General features: G+C 37.1%; 1 protein-coding gene across 3 annotated transcripts in view; it reads right to left on the bottom strand.

Annotated features, from left to right (window-relative positions):
* Positions 1-19,917, bottom strand: part of EDIL3 (EGF like repeats and discoidin domains 3) — a 434,019-nt gene that overhangs the window by 227,339 nt on the left and 186,763 nt on the right. For all 3 annotated transcript variants that reach the window (XM_003920781.4, XM_003920782.4, XM_074384070.1), the window contains one exon: positions 5,258-5,386. In XM_003920781.4, the coding sequence (XP_003920830.1) occupies positions 5,258-5,386 (129 nt within the window). The remainder of the gene's footprint in view (positions 1-5,257; positions 5,387-19,917) is intronic.

Genomic DNA, 19,917 nt, shown 5'->3' with positions numbered 1-19,917 from the left:
AGGCTGTGGAGCTGTGCACAAGTAGAGAAGAATGTACAGATGCCTTCTGTGGGAAGATGGACAAGGAGTTCTGGGAATGAAGAAATACTCCTTCCCTGTGGCATTACAGTTGTTACCAGGCAACAAGTAAAATATAATTACTTCTAGCCAGTCCCAAATGCAGCCAGCAGCACAACACCGTGTGCTTAAAAATGCTTTTCAAAAGTTTGACCTGTAGACAATTTTGGTGCTCAATTCATCCTATAATTTACACACACACAGGTGTGTGAGCATGCAGGTGTGTGTGTTTCTCATTCTTCTATGGCATTTAAATATATATATATATATATATATATATATATATATATATATATATATGGCTGGGTGCAGTGGCTCACGCCTATAATCCCAGAACTTTGGGAGGCTAAGGCAGGCAGATCACAAGGTCAGCAGATCAAGACTATCCCAGCCAACATGATGAAACCCATATCTATTAAATGGGTTTATTAAAAACCCATTAAAACCCATTAAAAATGGGTTTTTAATAAAAATAAAAATATAAAAATTTGCTGGGTGTGGTGGCACATGACTGTAATCCCAGCTTCTTGGGAGACTGAGGCAGGAGAATTGCTTGAATATGGGAGGCGGAGATTGCAGTAAGCCAAGATTGTGCCACTGCACTCCAGCCTGGCGACAGAACGAGACTCTGTCTCAAAAAAAAAAAAATATATATATATATATATATATATATGTATGTATATGTAATTGTATACAAAATCCAATAGTAATCATTATTCGTATAAAGTTATAACCTCATGCTACTTTCATTACCATGAAAACAATATATAACAGCTGAAATCCAAAAAACAATGAGTGCTGGTAAGGATGTAAAACAAAGGGACTGTCATTCATTGCTGGTGAGGATACAAAACGGCCACGTGGAAGACCATTTGAAGGTTCTTTTATAAAACTGAATGTACTTTTACCATACGATCTAGAAACTGCACTACTAGGTATTTACCCAAATGAGTTGAAAACTTAAGCCTACACAAAAATCTGCGCATGAATGTTTATAGCAGTTTTATTTATAATTTCCCAAAACCTAGAGGCCATCAAGATATTCTTCAAATGCCGAATGTATAAACACACTGTGGAATGCCCATAAAATGGATTATTAATCTGAGGTAAAAGTACATGAACTATCAAGTCCTAAGAGGAACCTTAAATACATAGATACATGAAAAAAAAATCAGTCTTAAAATGCTGTATACTATGTGGTTTCAGTTATATGACATTCCGGCAAAGGAAAAACTAAAGACGGTAAAAAGATGAGTGGTTGTAAAGGTTGAGGGAAGTGGGAAAGGATAAAGAGGTGTGCAGGGGACTTTTAGTTTAGTGAATCTGTTCTACATGATACTGTGATGGTAGATACATGATATACACTTTTCAAATCCTATAGAACTATACAAGACAAAGAGTGAGCCCTAAACTATGGACTTCAGTAATGAGATACCAGTACTGGTCCATCAATTATCACAAATGTACCATCACAGTGAGAGATGTTTATATGGGGAATTATGTAGGAGGAGGGATATATGGGACTCTGTACTTCCTGCTCAATTTTTTGAAAAACCTAGAACTGCTCTAAAAATTAAGTGTATTAATGATAAAACCTCCAAAACATTTAAAAAAGCATATGTCATTAATGATGCTAACGCTGGAAGTAATTTTTCCAATTTGTCACATAGTGATAAATGGTTGTTCAAATAGACCTATTAACTGTATATTTGTCACTCCCGTACCATGAAATTTAAAGTTCTTTAAATGTCTAGCTATATTCCAAAAGAAATTGAATTAACATTCTGTCACATAGGATAAAATTTAAAATTGCCCCCAACATAGCTGTCTAAAAAATTGTTTAATTTTTTTTTCCAAATGCAATGCTCACACTGTATTTGTACAACTCTTATTTTTATTGATTTTCAGTATAGTTTTGATTTTCACAAGCCTTAAATATTTTGCCTATATTTATTTTTATTTAAATGAATGCAGAAGTTGCTAAGCTATAAAATTATCACATTTGGCTATTCAAAGCCTTATGCAGTATTTCTCAAATTTCAGTGTGTACGAGAGTCAACTGGGAATTATTTTGAAATACAGATTCTGATTCAGTTGATTTCAGGTGATGACTGTTAATCCGCATTTCCAATAAGCTTCCTGGAGATCCTGATATGTGAACACAATTTGAGTAGCAAGGTTCTAAATATCTAGGTCATAAAACTACTACCAACATGAAAAACAAATCCAGATACCTAGCAAGCCTCACAAGAATTTAAAGAGCTGTTTTTCTGTTTTTCCTAGCTGAAGAAGCTTCCAGGGCTCCCAGCACTTCTGCAGCTATTTCTCAATATATCTTTTTCTATTTCATCTACAAAGAGGAAGGCTTCCTTACCTTTGTACAGTGAGTAAGCTACCCATTTACTCATAATACTCATGGCTTATATAATCCAAAGATCATCTATTTCAATTTCAATTCTCCAATTTGCATGTCTTCAATCAAAGAAAGATCAAGTGACTGGCCCAAAGTCACTTATTCAATAACTGTAAAGGTCAGGTCTTAACTCTAGGTTTCTGCTTCAAAATCCAGTCCGTTTTTTGTTGTTTTCTGTTGCTTCTCATAATGACGTAATGCAGAAAATAGGGACCAGGTGGTTTAGACAACAAAATCCAAGTTCTGAATTGAATCTCTCAGGCTTGGGCCTCCCACTGCAATTCCTAACATTGTTTTAAAATCTTGTTGTGCGTGTGGTCAGATGTAGTAAGGCAAAAGATTTCTTTGTGCTTTGAAATCAGCCTGAAATTCAACGAAATTATATGAATGTATAAGCTAGTTTGAATACAGTATGAGGCTATTAGAGAAAAGACTTGGATTTTCCACCACAGAGTATGGGACAAAAATAATTTATTCTATTCTGCCAAACCTGATGGTCCTCTTGAAAGAATTCATGGCCAACTATGTATGGGAGTCAGATGCAGGTGGACACATACCTGCTAACCATCTCCTGGAGTAGCCTCACTTATATATCAAAAAACAAATGACAAATGATAACTTGATGCCTTCAATAGGACTTCCAGGCCATTAAAGATAACTACAACTAATCTGACCTTCACAATATAAAGAAACAAGGTCTAGAGATGTGAAAACAATTTTGTACCACAGTATAGATATTTTTTGTTAGAACTAACATTTAAAGTTTCCCAATTTCATGTTAAGGGCAGGCCTCAACTTCACTCTGACTTCAACAGTAAGTCATGGTGGGAGGGTTAATAAATATGAACTATTTAAGTGACATCAGGGGTCTATAGATGTCTTCCACATATTGTCCTTCCAAATCCTTTAAGGATGTATTCTGTAAGTATACTTTATACTTATACTTTAGTAAGCCTGTAAGTATACTTTACACTTATACTTTAAACATAAAGCCTTTACATACTCTCACCTACTGCCTCCTGGAGCCCATACAAAAAGAGGAAGTTAGGACAATATAACTTTGGGTATAAGACTTGCTTCTGAACACTGGACAGCAGCCCATCATGAAAATCCTGTTTTTCTTCCAGAGGCATCCTCTGTAAGTGTGTGTGCTGCATGCAAGCAGCTCAGAATTAAGGGGTTCCAGTGGGGTGGCCAGTCTTTTCCCTCTGGGCACTGTGTCTGATGCCAGATTGCAAGGGAAGTAAGGGTAAGTAATATTGTCTTCATGGGATTAAGTGAACATCAAAGCTGCTGAGATTCTGGGCTGCTATCTCTATCTTTCCAGGGCTGTTTTGAAGTGTCCATAGGTGAAGGCTGACCAGTGATGCTACCTTCAGGGAGACCTAGCCTTGGCACCTCTGGACCCATCCTGAAAAAAAGCAATAGCCTCTCATTTCTTTGTTGGTGATCTGAGCTCTCAGAGACAATTTCAAGCAGTTTAGATGCCAGTTGTACAGAGCACACAGGCCCACTCACTACAGTAGGTTCCTACAGAAATTATAAACTTTTGGCCATGGCATGTCTCCAGAAAAGTACAAGATACTCCTAAAATAACTGTTTTTTTTGCCAGTGCTTGGATATCTGGCTCTAGCTGACAAATCCAGCTTGGCCTTATCATTCTTTTTTTTTTTTTCTTTGAGATGGAGTCTCGCTCTGTTGCCCAGGCTGGCATGCAGTGGCATGATCTCAGCTCACTGCAATCTCTGCCTCACAGGTTCAAGTGATTCCCCTGCCTCAGTCTCCCACGTGGCTGGGTCTACAGGTGTTCCCCACCATGCCCGGCTAATTTTTTGTGTTTAGTAGAGACAAGATTTCACCATGTTGGCTGGGATGGTCTCAATCTCCTGACCTCATGATCTACCCGCCTTGGCCTCCCAAAGTGCTGGGATTACAGGTGTGAGCCACCGCACCCAGCCTGCCTTATCGTTCTTAACACCATTGTCTTTTCCATCAATACAGTCATCATGGCTTTGCCTATTCCTTCCCCACTCTTCCTACTGTGTGTCATTCTCCTGTCTCTGATCAACATCTTATCCCTCCTTCAAGACTTAGCTTGAATGTGGCAACCTCTGTGAGAATCCCCTTGACAGTTCAGAGTTCACTGTGGGCTCCCTGCTTGCTAAACACCTACGGCACTAAGGTACCACACTATTCATTTAGCGTTTATGTTCATCCCTCCTTCTAAGAAGAAATTATCACTTGTGGGATCCATTTTATTTAACCTTCCAAGATAAATAAGAATGAGGATTATAGAAAGAAGTACAGGTAGCATACCTGTTGAACTTTCAAAGATTTTCACACTAAATATGCCAACATATAAGGAGGAGAAAACTGGCTTAAGGGCAGGGTAGGAAGTTTTTCTTTGTCACTTTTTTTCTGGGTATCATCTCTGAACCTAATCACCAGAATAATTTCTGAAAAACTTAAAGAATATGGCTTTAGGACAAATATAAAAGAGACCGGTATCAGTTGAATGGAAAGTGCAAGTTTTGGCAAGGACAGTGGGGCATAATAAAAAAGGTTGACCAGAAGACTACAAGCCTCCCATCCCACTGGGAAGATCAAAACACAGTCTAGGAGTCCTCAGCTGTGGACATGGTGTATTCCATAGGAGAGAAGCAGCATTAGCCAAATACCAGAGTTTTTGTTCTAAGATTCTATGACTCTATGACAAAGAAGAATGATGATGGCTTGTATACTCCGCAATCAATAATAATAAAAGCGCAATGGCTATGAATAACTTACTGTGCTGGCAGTGAATCCCATTGAATCCTCGGGGGCATTTACAAACGTAGTCTATGAACGTGTCCCCTCGGTATGCTTCACTTATTTCACAGGTTCCTCCATTATGGCATGGATTAGGAATGCAGGGACCTGAAAGACAGAAAAAAATATTGCTGCTTGATACATATGCTTATAAGTAGACATTAGGTCAACACTTTTCAATTAATCATTTTACAGGAAAAAGTGTTCTGGATATTAGTGGTATAGGAAATATACTGGTTGTATGAACTCTGGAGACTAGTGGCCTGGGTTTGAATCTTGGTTTCACCACTTCACAGCCATGCCATGATGAGAGATTTACTCACCTTCTCTGTGCCTGTTTCCTTTTCTGTTAAATGTCAATACTAGAAAATTTGCCTTAAGAGGTTATAATACAGATGAAAAGATTTCATACATATAAAATACCCAGAAAAGTGTCTGCCACTTGTAAAGGACTCAAGAAATTTTTAGCAGTAAACTGGATATTATTAAAATTTCTGAATTGCAGAATACCTTCTGTGTGTTTAAAAAATAATACTGAACAGCAATTTCTGAAGTTGTAGTCACAACTCTAGAAATTTTTTGTCCCCCACTGGTGCAAGTAGCATATGGCTATAACCATATAAACCAAATGAATTGAATATCTGGTTGCAAAACTTTTATAGACTGAGTTTATGGTGGAGCATACCTCTGGAGAAGCACATTTTCTGCCAATCTAAAAGGAGCAGTTCATCACAAGTTGCATACATACAGAAGAGGGGCTGATGGTCATTTTTGAACTTTGAGAAAGTAACAGCAGATTATTTAGTACTTGTGGCAGCTAACGAAAGTGTGGTGCTGCTCAGAGCCCTCTTGGAGAAAACCAGCTGCCAGCAGTGTGGTTAGCTGACAGCATCCAGCTACTGTACCACAGGATCTGCTGTGGCAGCATTATTTCAAGGCCAGGCTCCCCAGCCAACAACTAAGCACCCAAGGGGCGTAGAGCTAACTGGGCCAGTCCTGCCTAACCTGGGACTTCTCTAATGAGCATTCTGTACTCAGAGGTGCCCTGTTGGTGAGGCTGAGATTTTTTTTAAAGACAGAGCAGTTTGAGTATTTTTCTGTGCAATGTTCTCTCCTCTTTCTCCCTTCAAAGTGACAGGCTGTGTCACAGTCTCCAGGCTCATCCTATCTACTCTTGCTCTCTTTCCCCTCTGTCCATCACAGACATTCCCCTAAAAAATCTTTTACATTTTTAATTCTGTCTTACAGTCTGCTTCCTGCAGGATGTTAATTGACTCAGGACAAAATTCAGACTTGAGATTGTGAAGAAGGGAGGAGTTGAAGGAAGGAAACACTCTCCCTGGGAGATGAAAAGAGACCAATACAAAAATCTATAGTTTTCTCTAATTAATTCTATACTTATTTTAATCGGAGAGAGTAGAACGGATTTATAAGGAAAAGAAAATCCACTGAAGAGGAAGTTAAGATGAACATATTAGAAAAGGAAGGCAAGGGTAATTAAACTAAGTGTCTGACTATATATGAAGAGGTGATTTTGAGAGCCTTGAAGGAGGATTAGTTCAGAAAAGGAGTGAGTGTGGTCAGCTGAAACAAGAAGGCAGAAGAATTGGACAAATGAAAAATAACTTGAGGCAACTGGGTTGGGGGAAGGGTATTGAATAGAGAGTGCTATAGAGAATGACTCCTCCTGCATGGCTCAAAGCCATTAAAAAAACACGGGCGGGACGAGGTGGTGCACACCTGTAATCTTAGCACTTTGGGATGCTGAGGTGGGCAGAGTGCTTGAGCCCAAACTTTGAAACAAGCCTGGGCAACATGGCAAAACCCCATTTCTATGAAAAATACAAAAAAAAAAATAGCCAGGTGTGGTGGTGCTGCACCTGTAGTCCCAGCTATTTGGGAGGTTCAGGTTGGAGAATTGCTTGAGCTTGGGAGGTCAAGGCTAGAGTGAGCTAAGATCACACCACTGCACTCCAGCTTGGGAGACAGACGGGACCTTGTCTCAAAAACCTAAAAATTAAAACTAAACTAAAATAAAACGCTTATGCAAAGGGGAAAAAATTGCTGTAATCACTTCAAGCACTGCAATAGACCTCAACCATGGGTGGGAGGCATGTAGAAAGTGGGCAACTTTGTCCTGCATGGGGGCAATAGTTTACGATTATGTTTCTTCTTCTGAGAGCTGTGTTTGACCCTTCATTTCTTTCAGTTTAAAATGTTATGAAATTCAAGGTTGTAGAGTCTAATAAATATACACACGGAACAAGAAACAGTGAGGCAATTGAATAGTTCTGGACCTTGACTTCCCGATAGGGTGGATTTTCAAAAATAAAAAAGATTCAGGGGATCAGTGATTTTTCTTTTTTTGCCAGATAGTGCCACATCAAATAAAAACAATGTATTTCTTTAAGTAGGAAGTTTTGTGCTGTGAAGTACATATCACTTAAGTTATCTAGCACCTGCCTTTGAGGTGGTACATTGCCAATGTATGAGACAGGGAAGGTGAATGAGCAATGACGAGTTATAGAACAATCTGAACCATTTTATTTCATTGCTACAAAATGAAAATCATGCTAAAGAACCTATCTCTCCTCTTTCTCAGTTTCCACTTCTTCCCTCCTCACAAGTTAGTTAACATTTGTTACTACCTTACAATTTATAAGCTCTTTTCACACAAATCGTCTCATTTATTCCTCAGTATAACGTAGGTGTTTGTCATTGTCATTCTCTTTTACAGTTTTTTTTTTTTTAACTGAAGCTCAGAAAAGTTATATAATATTTCTCAATCAATATCAACCAGTAGACAGACTGAGGGCCCAGAGTAGGAATCTGGGATTCTAAAACCTATACTCCGCAGAGCATCAACTGACTTGGGAGGGGAGAATGAGATAGTAGTGATGTTAGAGTATTGGCTCATCAATTCACTTCAAATGAGAGGAAAAGTGACAGATTATAAAATTAACTGATAACGGATAGCCAAGCAAGTAACTGCTAAAGAAAAAAAAATAATTATACTTAAAAATTATATAAGTTTAAGCAAATAAGATTCCTTGGAGATCACCTAATCCAACTTTTCAATTTTCTAGATGAGGAAAAATAACTAAATACAAATTCAGAAATATTACCTAGAAATCACTTAATATGAAAAAAAAAATAGGTTTAAGAACTTGTCCCTAGGAGGAAAATAGTTATTTAAACCAAAACTGGGAAGAGATTCCTGAAGAGAGTGGAGTAATTAACATCAGAGAGAAAAGAAGTCTTTCCTGTGCTCTTTTATACTAACAGGATTGGATGAGGAAGGAATAGAAACGGACACTTGCACCTTACCAAAACTAAACTAGGAATAGGTTGAAACCCTGAGTAGACCAATAACAAGGGCTGAAATTGAGGCAGGAATTAACAGCCTCCCAACCAAAAAAAGTCTAGGTCCAGACAGGTTCACAGCCAAATTCTACCAGACATACAAAGAGGAGCTGGTACCAATCATTCTGAAACTATTCCAAACAATACAAAAAGAGGGAATCCTCCCAAATTCATTTATGAGACCAACATCATCCTAATACCAAAACCTGGCAGAGAATCAACAAAAAAAGAAAACAATTTCCATGATGGGCATAGATGCAAAATCTTCAATAAAATAATGGCAAACCGATTGCAACAGCACATCAAAAAACTTATCCATCATGATCAAGTAGGCTTCATCCCAGGGATGCAAGGCTGGTTCAACATACACAAGTCTATAAACATAATCCACCACATAAACAGAACCAAAGACAAAAACCACATGATTATCTCAATAGATGTAGAGAAGGCCTTCAACAAAATTTCACAGCACTTTATGCTAAAAACTCTCAATAAACCAGGTATCCACAGAACATATCTCAAAATAATAAAAGCTTCTTATAACAAACCCACAGCCAATATCATACTGAATGGGCAAAAACTGGAAGCATTCCCTTTGCAATCTGGCACTAGACAAGGATGCCCTCTCTCTCCACTCTTATTCAATATAGTTTTGGAAGTTTTAGCGAGAGAAATTAGGCAAGAAAAAGAAATAAAGGGCATTAAATTAGGAAAGGAGAAAGTCAAATTGTCTCTATTTGCAGATGACATGATTGTATATTTAGAAGACCCCATTGTCTCAGCCCAAACTCTCCTTAGGCTGATAAGCAACTTCAGCAAAGTCTCAGGATATAAAATCAATGTGCAGAAATCACAAGCATTGCTATACACCAATAACAGACAAACAGAGAGCCAAATCATGAGCGAACTCCCATTCACAATTGCTACAAGGAAAATAAAATACCTAGGAATACAACTAACAAAAGAGGTAAAGGATCTCTTCAAGGAGAACTACAAACCACTGCTCAAGGAAATAAGAGAGGATGCAAACAGATGGAAAAACATTCCATACTCACGGTTAGGAATAATCAATATTGTGAAAATGGACAAACTACCCAAAGTAATTTATAGATTCAATACTATTCCCATCAAGCTACCATTGACCTTCTTCACAGAACTGGAAAAAACCACTTTAAACTTCATATGAAATCAAAAGAGAGCCCACATAGCCAAGAGAATCCAAAGCAAAAAGAACAAAGCTAGTGGCATCACACTGCCAGACTTCAAGCTATACTACAGGGCAACAATAATCAAAACAGCACGGTACTGGTACCAAAACAAAGACATAGACCAACAGAACAGAACAGAGGTCTCTGGAGCAACACCACACATCTACAACCATCTGATCTTTGACAAACCTGACAAAAACAAGCAATGAGGAAAGGATCCCCTGTTTAATAATAAATGGTGTTGGGAAAAATGGCCAGCAATGTGCAGAAAGCAGAAACTGGACCCCTTCCTGACACCTTAAACTAAAATTAACTCCAGATGGATTAAGGACTTAAACATAAAACCTAACACCATAAAAACCCTAGACGAAAACCTAGGCAAAACCATTCCGGACATAGGCATAGGCAAGGACTTCATGAATAAAACACCAAAGGCAATGGCAACAAAAGCCAAAATAGACAAATGGGATCTAATTAAACTCCAGAGCTTCTGCACAGCAAAAGAAACAATCATTGTAGTAATCCTGCAATCAACAGAATGGGAAAAAATTTTTGCAATCTACCCATCAGACAAAGGACTAATATCCAGAATCTACAAAGAACTGAAACAGATTTACAAGAAAAACAAACAAACCCATTCAAAAGTGGGCAAAAGATATAAACAGACACTTTTTAAAAGAAGATAAATATGCAGCCAACAAACATATGAAAAAATGCTCATCATCATTGGTCATCAGAGAAATGCAAATCAAAACCACATTGAGATACCATCTCATGCCAGTTAGAATGGCAATCATGAAAAAATCTGGAGACAATGGATGCTGGAGAGGATGTGGAGAAGTGGGATAATATTTACAGTGTTTGTGGAAATGTAAATTAGTTCAACCATTGTGAAAGACAGTGTGGCAATTCCTCAAGGATCTAGAACCAGAAATACCATTTGACTCAGCAATACCATTACTGGGTATATACCCAAAGGACTATAAATTATTCTATTATAAAGATACATGCACACACATGTTCACTGTGGCACTGTTTACAATAGCAAAGACAGGGAACCAAACCAAATGTCCATCAATGATAGACTGGACAAAGAAAATGTGGCACGTATACACAATGGAATACTATAAAGCCATAAAAAATAATGAGTTTGTGTCCTACGTAGAGACATTGATGAACCTAGAAACCGTCATTCTCAGCAAACTGACACAAGAACAGAAAATCAAACACCACATGTTCTCACTCATAGGTGGGTTATGAACAGTGAGAACACTGGGACACAAAGAGGGGAGCATCACACACTGGGGTCCATTGTGAGGGGTAGTACAGAAGGGATAGTGGGAGGGAGGGTGGGGGAGGGAAAACGTGGGGAGAAATGTCAGGTATAGGTGATGGGGGGATGGTGGCAACAAACCACCTTGCCATGAATGTACCTATGCAACAATCTTGCATGATCGGCACATGTACCCCAGAATCTAAAGTACAATAAATAAATAAATTTAAAAATATATATTAAGGCCTCTTTGTGTTTAGAGCAGTTAAAACAGTGATTTCAGGCCAGGCGCAGTGGCTCATGCCTGTAATCCCTGCATTTTGGAAGGCAGAGGTGGGTGGGTCATGTGAGGTCAGGAGTTCAAGACAAGCCTGACCAACATTGCAAAACTCCATCTCTACTAAAAATACAAAATTTTCTGGGTGTGGTGGCACATGGATATTATCCCAACTACCTGGGAGGCTGAAGGAGGAGAATTGCTTAAATCCAGGAAGCAGAGGCTGCAATGAGCCAAGATCGTGCCATTGCACTCTGGCCTAGGCTACAAGAGCAAAACTTCATCTCAAAAAAACAACAACAAAACCCAGTGATTCTAAGGAAGGAGGTCAATGGAAGTCTGACAAAAATGGGGTAAAAATAGGAACCTGGAATCCATGACACTATTTACTCAAGCCAACTGTGTCTTTGTAAAAGTGAAACTCGGTTAGGTGAGAAGAGCAAGATAACTTAAATGAATCTGCAAATTAAAGGGAAGAACTGGGGAATGGATGCCGAAGACTGAGAGCAGAAATTCCAAAAGCAAGGTCAGAAGTAAAGTCTTTAGGGAGAGACAGAAGTCAAGCAATGTGCTGGGAGGCTGTAATATGTGATGAAAAGTAGTGAGTAAGAAATTTCGATGTACAAAATTCAGGTTTCAGTTGTTTGCACAGATGTTACGTGAATTGCTTCTGCTGGAGCAGCTAGCTCTACAATAGCATCTGCTAAACACAAAAGCCTGTGAGTGGTGCTTGGGGAAATCTGGGGAAAGGGCTGTACTATTGATGGGGCTTATCCTGGCAGAAGGGGAAAAGTATTGCTGCATGTGACACCCAAGAGATTAAAGAATCCAGTGGGTTTAAGAAGTGAAGATAGAATGAAGAGTGGTTTCTTAAGTCCCCAGCGTCCTGGACACTTCCTGTGGGCACAGGTGAAGCCTGTCCAGCAATCTTGGGGCAACCTCTGGGATTTCCAGATGATGTGAATTGGTACATTGGAGCTCATTTTATTTACACACCAAAAGACATTATGACCTTAGCTGGCATCTGGATTTTAGAAAAAGATTACATGTTTCAGAGGTTGTGGCTGCTGTTACTTTTCCTACTCCAAGAAATTCTGTCATTTTCAGTTAAAGGATGAGGACGGAGTAAAGCAAAAGGGTCAAAGTTTAAACCTTTCTAGAGTCCCTTGCATGCATGCTAGGCAGTATGAGTGTACATATTATTTTTATAACGCTTTGTAAGAATGTAAAAATGGGCTCCGAGAGGGTAAGTAAGATATCTATCTGAAAAAGCATAGATTTTTAACATGCTCTGCCTAACTACAAAGTCTATACCCTTTCCACTAAGCCACATTTCCTACCATGTTGAAAATCTGTATATTCATATTAGTCTTCACAGATGTAAACAGAATCAGCACGAATTCACTAAGCACATTCTTATAAATAATACAGGACTCTAAAGCCTCAGCAGATGGAAACATTTCAGAGTATTTTCAGGAAAAAGGACATGGTGTGTTAGATATTATGAATAGAGATAGACTCAGCAATTATAATGTGAGACCGGTGTTAAGTACCTTGTACATACTTTTTTTCAAGTACTCATGAGAGAGTATTGAAATGAATGGTTTTCTATTGTTTTTCCTTACCAAACTATAAATTATGTCTGGGAAGACTTATGTTGGCACACAGTAGGTGTTTGATACAATTTGAATAAACAAGAATATGGTAATAATAAATGATAAAAATTATATTTGCTGCCTACACTGTATTCTTATTTTAGGCTTATGATATCACTATCTTTTGGATTTTTACTCAATAATTTAGATATTTTCTGTAACCTTTCTACACTTCCAAGCTTCAAGTCCTTTAAATTTATAATTGGATTCCAATGTGTTTGTCTCTAATATGGTTTAATCTTCTAATATGGTTTCAATGTATTACACTGAATTGTAAATAACAGACCATTAGAATGTTTACTTTTGCATAATGATTACATGTATCTTAATTCTTTCGCAAACACATAATCAAGAAAAATGTAACTCGTATAATCTCATTAACAGTGCTTTAGTCACCTAATTAAACAATTTCCATTAAACAATTTACTTATAAGTAAAAGCGTTCACTTTATGCATGAACAAGATAAAATGATCAGAATACAAGTTAATATGTAAAGATAACATAATAAATATAAGTCCAAGGTCTCAACTTAGACAATTTGCTTCCTAGCCAAAAGTTACGTTTGATGTTCAATAGCAACAGTTTCCAGTTTTATTGCCCCAAGTGATAATAAGCAGGTTATTCATATGAGAATTAGAGATCCAGGAAAACTTTTCTCTTTGGGGTTACTCCTATTCCATAATCTTCTCTATTTTGATACTGAAAAAATATGAATTTAAGGTCTTATAACACTATAAGTAGTAATAATCACCTATAGCATAGAGTGTTTCTTGTACTGGGAGGGTAAGAAAGAAATGGACTCTTCCAGCCCCCACCCCACCCCCAATTTCAAGAAGGTGATTCCCCCTGCCTAATTTCAAGTTAAATGACATTTATTCTTTAGGTGCCTCTTGTGTGCTGGGTTTTCTGCTAGTAATTTGGGATAAACATTTTGGATGATATTAAATTGTCAGAAGCTGAAAGACAAATCTCACATCAGAAAAATATACTTAGTTATCTAGTTTAAATACTTCATTTTTAAAGGCAATTTCAATGGTTATCCTTTACTGTGAATATACTATGCTTGGTATTAATACATTTCTTTGTTCACATAATGGTTCCTGGAAATTTAATTCTAGGGTTTCCTAGTGGCATCAAAAATTAAGAATAGGCCATATTCTTAATTTTAGCAATAGGAAAAAATAATATGGCTTATTCTTAATTTTAGCAGCCAAAACTTTAGTATATTTGAGGCATCTCATATCTTTTCTCTAACATATGAGCACACACACACACACACACACAAGCACACACACACACACACATATATATATATATATACCACTTTCACAAAGCTTTGACACAATAGCATATAAAACTTTGAGAACAAATTAGTATTACTCAACAACTCAGAGCTTGTAAAACAAAAAGAAGACAAGGGCGATCTCAATATCTTTTCACTTCAAAAGTGTTGTAAAGAAGTTTGTCTTTCTATACATTAGAACATATGGAAGAAGTATACAGAGTAGTGAATAGAAGCTTGAGTCCTGATTAGTATTCATAAAATTCCAAATTATCTGATTAGATAAGAGTAATATCACTCTTAACAATGAAAGTATAAATGAACTTTCAAGATACAAGAGGCTTTAGGGAGTTTTAAAATCCATGATGCTGTAACACTTTTGCAGGTAATCTTTAGGTAGCTCCTAACACAATGGGGACAACATATGACCAATATTAATGAACAACTGAATTCAACAGCATGCTTTCCAGGCATTTTTTATGCAAGCTCATATGAGTATGTCAACAAGATTAATTGCTAACAAAAGCAGATCTATATGGTTTGCTACTTTTCTGCATCTATCTCCTCACAATTCCAACAGTAGAGTTGAAGTTTGTTCCATATGTGTAATACTACTAGCTTCTCATCCATTTAGAGAGTATGCCCCAAATCATGAATAACTTATAGTACATAAGCAGATTATTAGAAAGTAAATAGAGTAACATTCTCCTGTGATAATATGTATTAAGCTTTGGCCAATTTAAAAAAAAAAATACGGCCCCAAAACATTGCCAGTTAGATATCAAAATAAATGTACATTTTTTGTCGTCAGGAAATGCCAGGAAGGCATTGTAATAGCATAGTTTTTACCAGTTGTTTACTAGTAGAAAAAAGTAGAAATAGTTCTGACCCCAAATTTCACCCTGAATTCTGATCTTAAAAATGCATCGAAGTTATCTTATGGTCTTGCCTTTACATTTATTTATTTATTTATTTTTTAACATTTTGGCAGTTGCCATTTAGAGCCACTGTTACTCTATTTTAAAACTAGTTGGAAAGAAAGAAATTATTCTGGGAACGCTCACATGATTGACATTTGCAAACTAGTTTTTAAACACTAGGTGTTGCTTCTCCTCCTGCTCCTTTTTCTTCTTCTTTGTACTCTTCCTTCTTTGGGAATGTAAGTGTGCAAAATTCAGCTGTTTGAGGGCAAAAAGCATCGTTGAGTATTTTGAATATGAAGAAAGAGGTGAACTATTCTATTTATAATCTCAAACTTCCATTGTAGGGGGGAATCAGCAAATTTAATACATTTTTCATTAAACAAGAAAGCATTTGGATAGATTATAAAAATGGAAATGTGAAGATAGATTTTTTTCCTCCTCCCATCCTGTTGATAAACTTTCTCCTCTAGAATTAATACTGGACTACCTTTATACACATCTGTCTGTAAGAAGGCACAGAGATGATGAGTGAGATTCTGTAGAGATCCTTTTCCTTGTTTACAGTCCTGGGCTTATGTAAAAAAGTACCACAAACTTGGTAGCTTAAAACCACAGAATTTTTCTTTCAGAGTTCTAGAGGCTAGAAGTCTGAAATCACGGTATCAACAGAGCCACACTCCCTCTGAAGGCTCTAGAAAAAAATTCCTTTTTTGCCTTTTCCGGATTCTGGTGGCTCCTGGCATTTTTGGCTCATAGCAGCATAATATGAATCCCTGCCTATCTTCACAGGCCCTCTTCTAGTTGTTTCTCTCCTCTTCTTATAAGAACCCACCGTAAATCCGATACGACTTCATCTCTAGATCCTGAACAATTTTTATCCACAAAGGCCCTATGATGGGCTAAGCTGTGTCCCCACCCCAAAATCTTTATGTTGAAGCCCTAATCTCTAAGACAATGGAATGTGACTATATTTGGAGGTAGGACGTTTTTGAAGAGATAATTAAGGTTAAATGAGGTTATACGGGTGGGCCTGAGTCCAACCTGACTGGTGTCCTTATAGGATTAGGGCATTTGAACACACAAAAGAGACCCCACTGATTCTGCCACATAGAGAAAAAGCCAAGTGAAGACACACCAGGAAGGCAACTATTTGCAAGCCAAGGAGAAAGTCTCAAAAGAAACCAAATCTCCAGAACCTCCAGAACTGTGAAAAAAGAAATGTCTGTTGTTTGAGCCACCCAGTCTGTGATATTTTATAATGGAAACCCTAGCAAACTAATACTCTGTTTACAAATAACGTTGTATTCAGGATTCCTGATATACATGAATTGGGAGTAGGGAGCACTATTTAACCCACCTTATGGTTCCTGTGTAGTTGTTTCCTTATAGCATTGGAGTCGATTAAATAAACCAGAGTTTTATGTATTAGAATCGGCTGACAAAGCACTCACATTATCAATAATTAAAATCTTAGCTAAATTAATTTTACTTGATTCTCATCACAGAGTAGTGGTGAGTAGGCTTTGATGGTGTTGAAGATCTGGAGAGCAGTCTTAATTTGGGGAAGTAAATAGGTAGAATCCAGAACTGGGTACTCAGGGGGCAAAAAGCAGAGCCTGGCACCACATGATAGGAAGAAGCACTAGAAAAGGAGAAAGATTTCCTGGGGTGATCTTCATCCACTTAAACTATTGTTTAGAGTTGGGCTTGCTGATAGCACTGTTTTTCAGGCACTCCAAAACTTTCTGAGAAAGTCTTTATATATATGAATTCCACAAACATATGCAATCATTGTTGCACAGTAGTTGATATCTCCTTTTCTCCAATGAATAAATATCTTATTAAAGTCATATTAGTATGACTTTAAAGAAAATTAGTAACAGATCATACCAAAAAGCTCTATCATTTTACAAAGTGATAACTATTGCTAGAGCTATACTTTGTTAAGTGGCAGTCTCCCATTCTCTCCCCTGTCTGTTCGTCTTGCACACTGCTGCAAAAACAACCTTCCTAAACCACTACTTGCATAATGGAAATTCTCAGCTCAGAATGTTTTATTACTCAAACAGAACTCTGTATCAGTACTCTGTAGTCAATCTGCATTTTTTAATCTTCAAAACATGCTGTCTACTTTTGGACATCTTTTAGTTGGCCAATAATATTTGCTGAGTGTGTGATGCTATTGTTAACATAAAATTATTAAGTGAACATAAGACAAAAACAGTGTTTCCCCTTGGTTTTCTTTCAAAGACTAAGAAAACTAAAGCTGACATAATATGCTTAATAATAATAAAACTAGTATACAGAAGCCTTTTGTGAATTAGTGAGTACTATATGAAATTATGTTGTTATCATTTTTGAATTTAGTAACATAAGGCCCAGGTGCCCTTTGAAATCTTTGCCCAATAGGATAAACATAAACACTACTATAATCTAAGAGAATCATGGATGGCAAAACTATGGACCATGTTGATAATCAACATATTTTTATTTTTCCTGATGGCCTGTAGAATAACAATAATGATTTCCATGCAACATTTCTTGTAAAACTTTGGAAAACATACATGTAATCCAACATAATTTATAAAACATACATCAAATAATTTTCCTTAATCTAAGAAACTTCCTTAAAAAGTCTGTCTTTTCAAGGAATAACTAAGATCAGAGCAGAACTGAAGGAGATAGCGATACAAAAAACACTTCAAAAAATCAATAAATCCAGGAGCTGGTTTTTTGAGATCAACAAAATAGACAGACTGCTAGCTAGACTAATAAAAAAGAAAACAGAGACAAATCAAATAGATGCAATAAAAAAATGATAAAGTGGAGATCACCACCAATTCCTTGGAAATACAAGCTACCATCAGAGATTATAACAAACAACTCTATGCACATAAACCAGTAAATCTGGAAGAAATGGATAAATTCCTGGACACTTGCACATTCCTAGGACTAAGCCAAGAAGAAGTTGAAACCCTAAGTAGACCAATAACAAGGTCTGAAGTTGAGGCAGCAATTAATAGCCTACCAACCAAAAAAAAAAAAAAAAAAAGTCCAGGTCCAGATGGGTTCAGAGCTGGATTCTACCAGACATACAAAGAGGAGCTGGTACTAATCATTCTGAAACTATTCCAAACAATACAAAAAGAGGGTATCCTCCCTAACTCTTTCTATGAGACCAACATCATCCCAATACCAAAATCTACCAGAGACATAACTAAAAAAGAAAACTACAGGCCAATATCCATGATGAACATTATGCAAAATTCTTCAATAAAATACTGTTAAGCCGAATCCAACAGCACATCAAAAAACTTATCCACCATGCTCAAGTAGGCTTCATCCTGGGGATGAAAGCCTGGTTCAATGTATGCAAATCTATAAACGTAATTCACCACATAAACAGAATCAAAGAAAAAAAACCACATGATTATCTCAATAGATGCAGAGAACGCCTTTGACAAAATTCAACAGCCCTTTATGCTAAAAACTCTCAATAAACTAGGTATCGATGGAACTTATCTCAAAACAATAAAAGCTGTTTATGACAAACTCACAGCCAGTATCATACTGAATGGGCAAAAATTAGAAGCATTCTTTTGAAAACTGGCAGTAGACAAGGATGCCCTCTCTCACCACTCCTATTCAATACAGTATTGGAAGTTCTAGCCAGAGCAATTAGGCAAGAAAAAAAAAAAAAAAAAGAAAAGAAAAAGAAAAAGGCATTCAATCAGAAAAAGAAGAAGTCAAATTGTCCCAATTTGCAGATGAAAGATCATATATTTAGAAGACCCCATAGTCTCAGCCCAAAACCTCCTTAAAGCTGATAAGCAACTTTGGCAAAGTCTCAGGATATAAAATCAATGTGCAGAAATCACAAACATTCCTATACACCAATAACAGACAAACAGAGAGCCAAATCATGTGCAAACTCCCATTTATAATTGCTACAAAGAGAATAAAATACCTAGGAATACAACTAACAAAGGAAGTAAAAAATCTCTTCAAGAAGAACCACAAACCACTGCTCAAGGAAATGAGAGAGGACACAAACAGAAGGAAAAACATTCCATGCTCATGGTTAGGAAGAATCAAAACTGTGAAAATGGCCATACTGCCCAGAGTAATTTATAGATTCAATGCTATTCCCATCAAGCTACCACCGACCTTTTTCACAGATCTGGAAAAAGCCACTTTAAACTTCATACAGAATCAAAGGAGAGCCAACATAGCCAAGACTATCCTAAGCAAAAAAGAACAAAGCTGGAGGAATCACATTACCTGACTTCAAGCTATACTACAGGGCAACAGTAATCAAACAGCATGGTATTGGTACCAAAAACAGAGACATAGACCAAAGGAACAGAACAGAGGTCTCGGAAGCAACACGACACATCTACAACTATCTGATGTTTGACAAACTGGACAAAAACAAGCAATGGGGGAAGGATTCCCTGTTTAATAAGTGGTGTTAGGAAAACTGACTAGCCATATGCAGGAAGCTGAAACTGGACCCCTTCCTTATACCTTACACAAAAATTAACTCCTGATGGATTAAAGATTTAAACATAAGAACTAATGCCATAAAAACCCTAGAAAAAAACCTAGGCAAAACTATTCACAACATAAGCACAGGCAAGGATTTCATGACTAAAAC

This window comes from Saimiri boliviensis, chromosome 1 (assembly GCF_048565385.1).
Source record: "Saimiri boliviensis isolate mSaiBol1 chromosome 1, mSaiBol1.pri, whole genome shotgun sequence".
NCBI lineage: Eukaryota > Metazoa > Chordata > Mammalia > Primates > Cebidae > Saimiri > Saimiri boliviensis.
The sequence above is the reverse complement of the archived record's forward strand: the minus strand, read 5'-3'. Positions and strand labels throughout refer to the sequence as shown.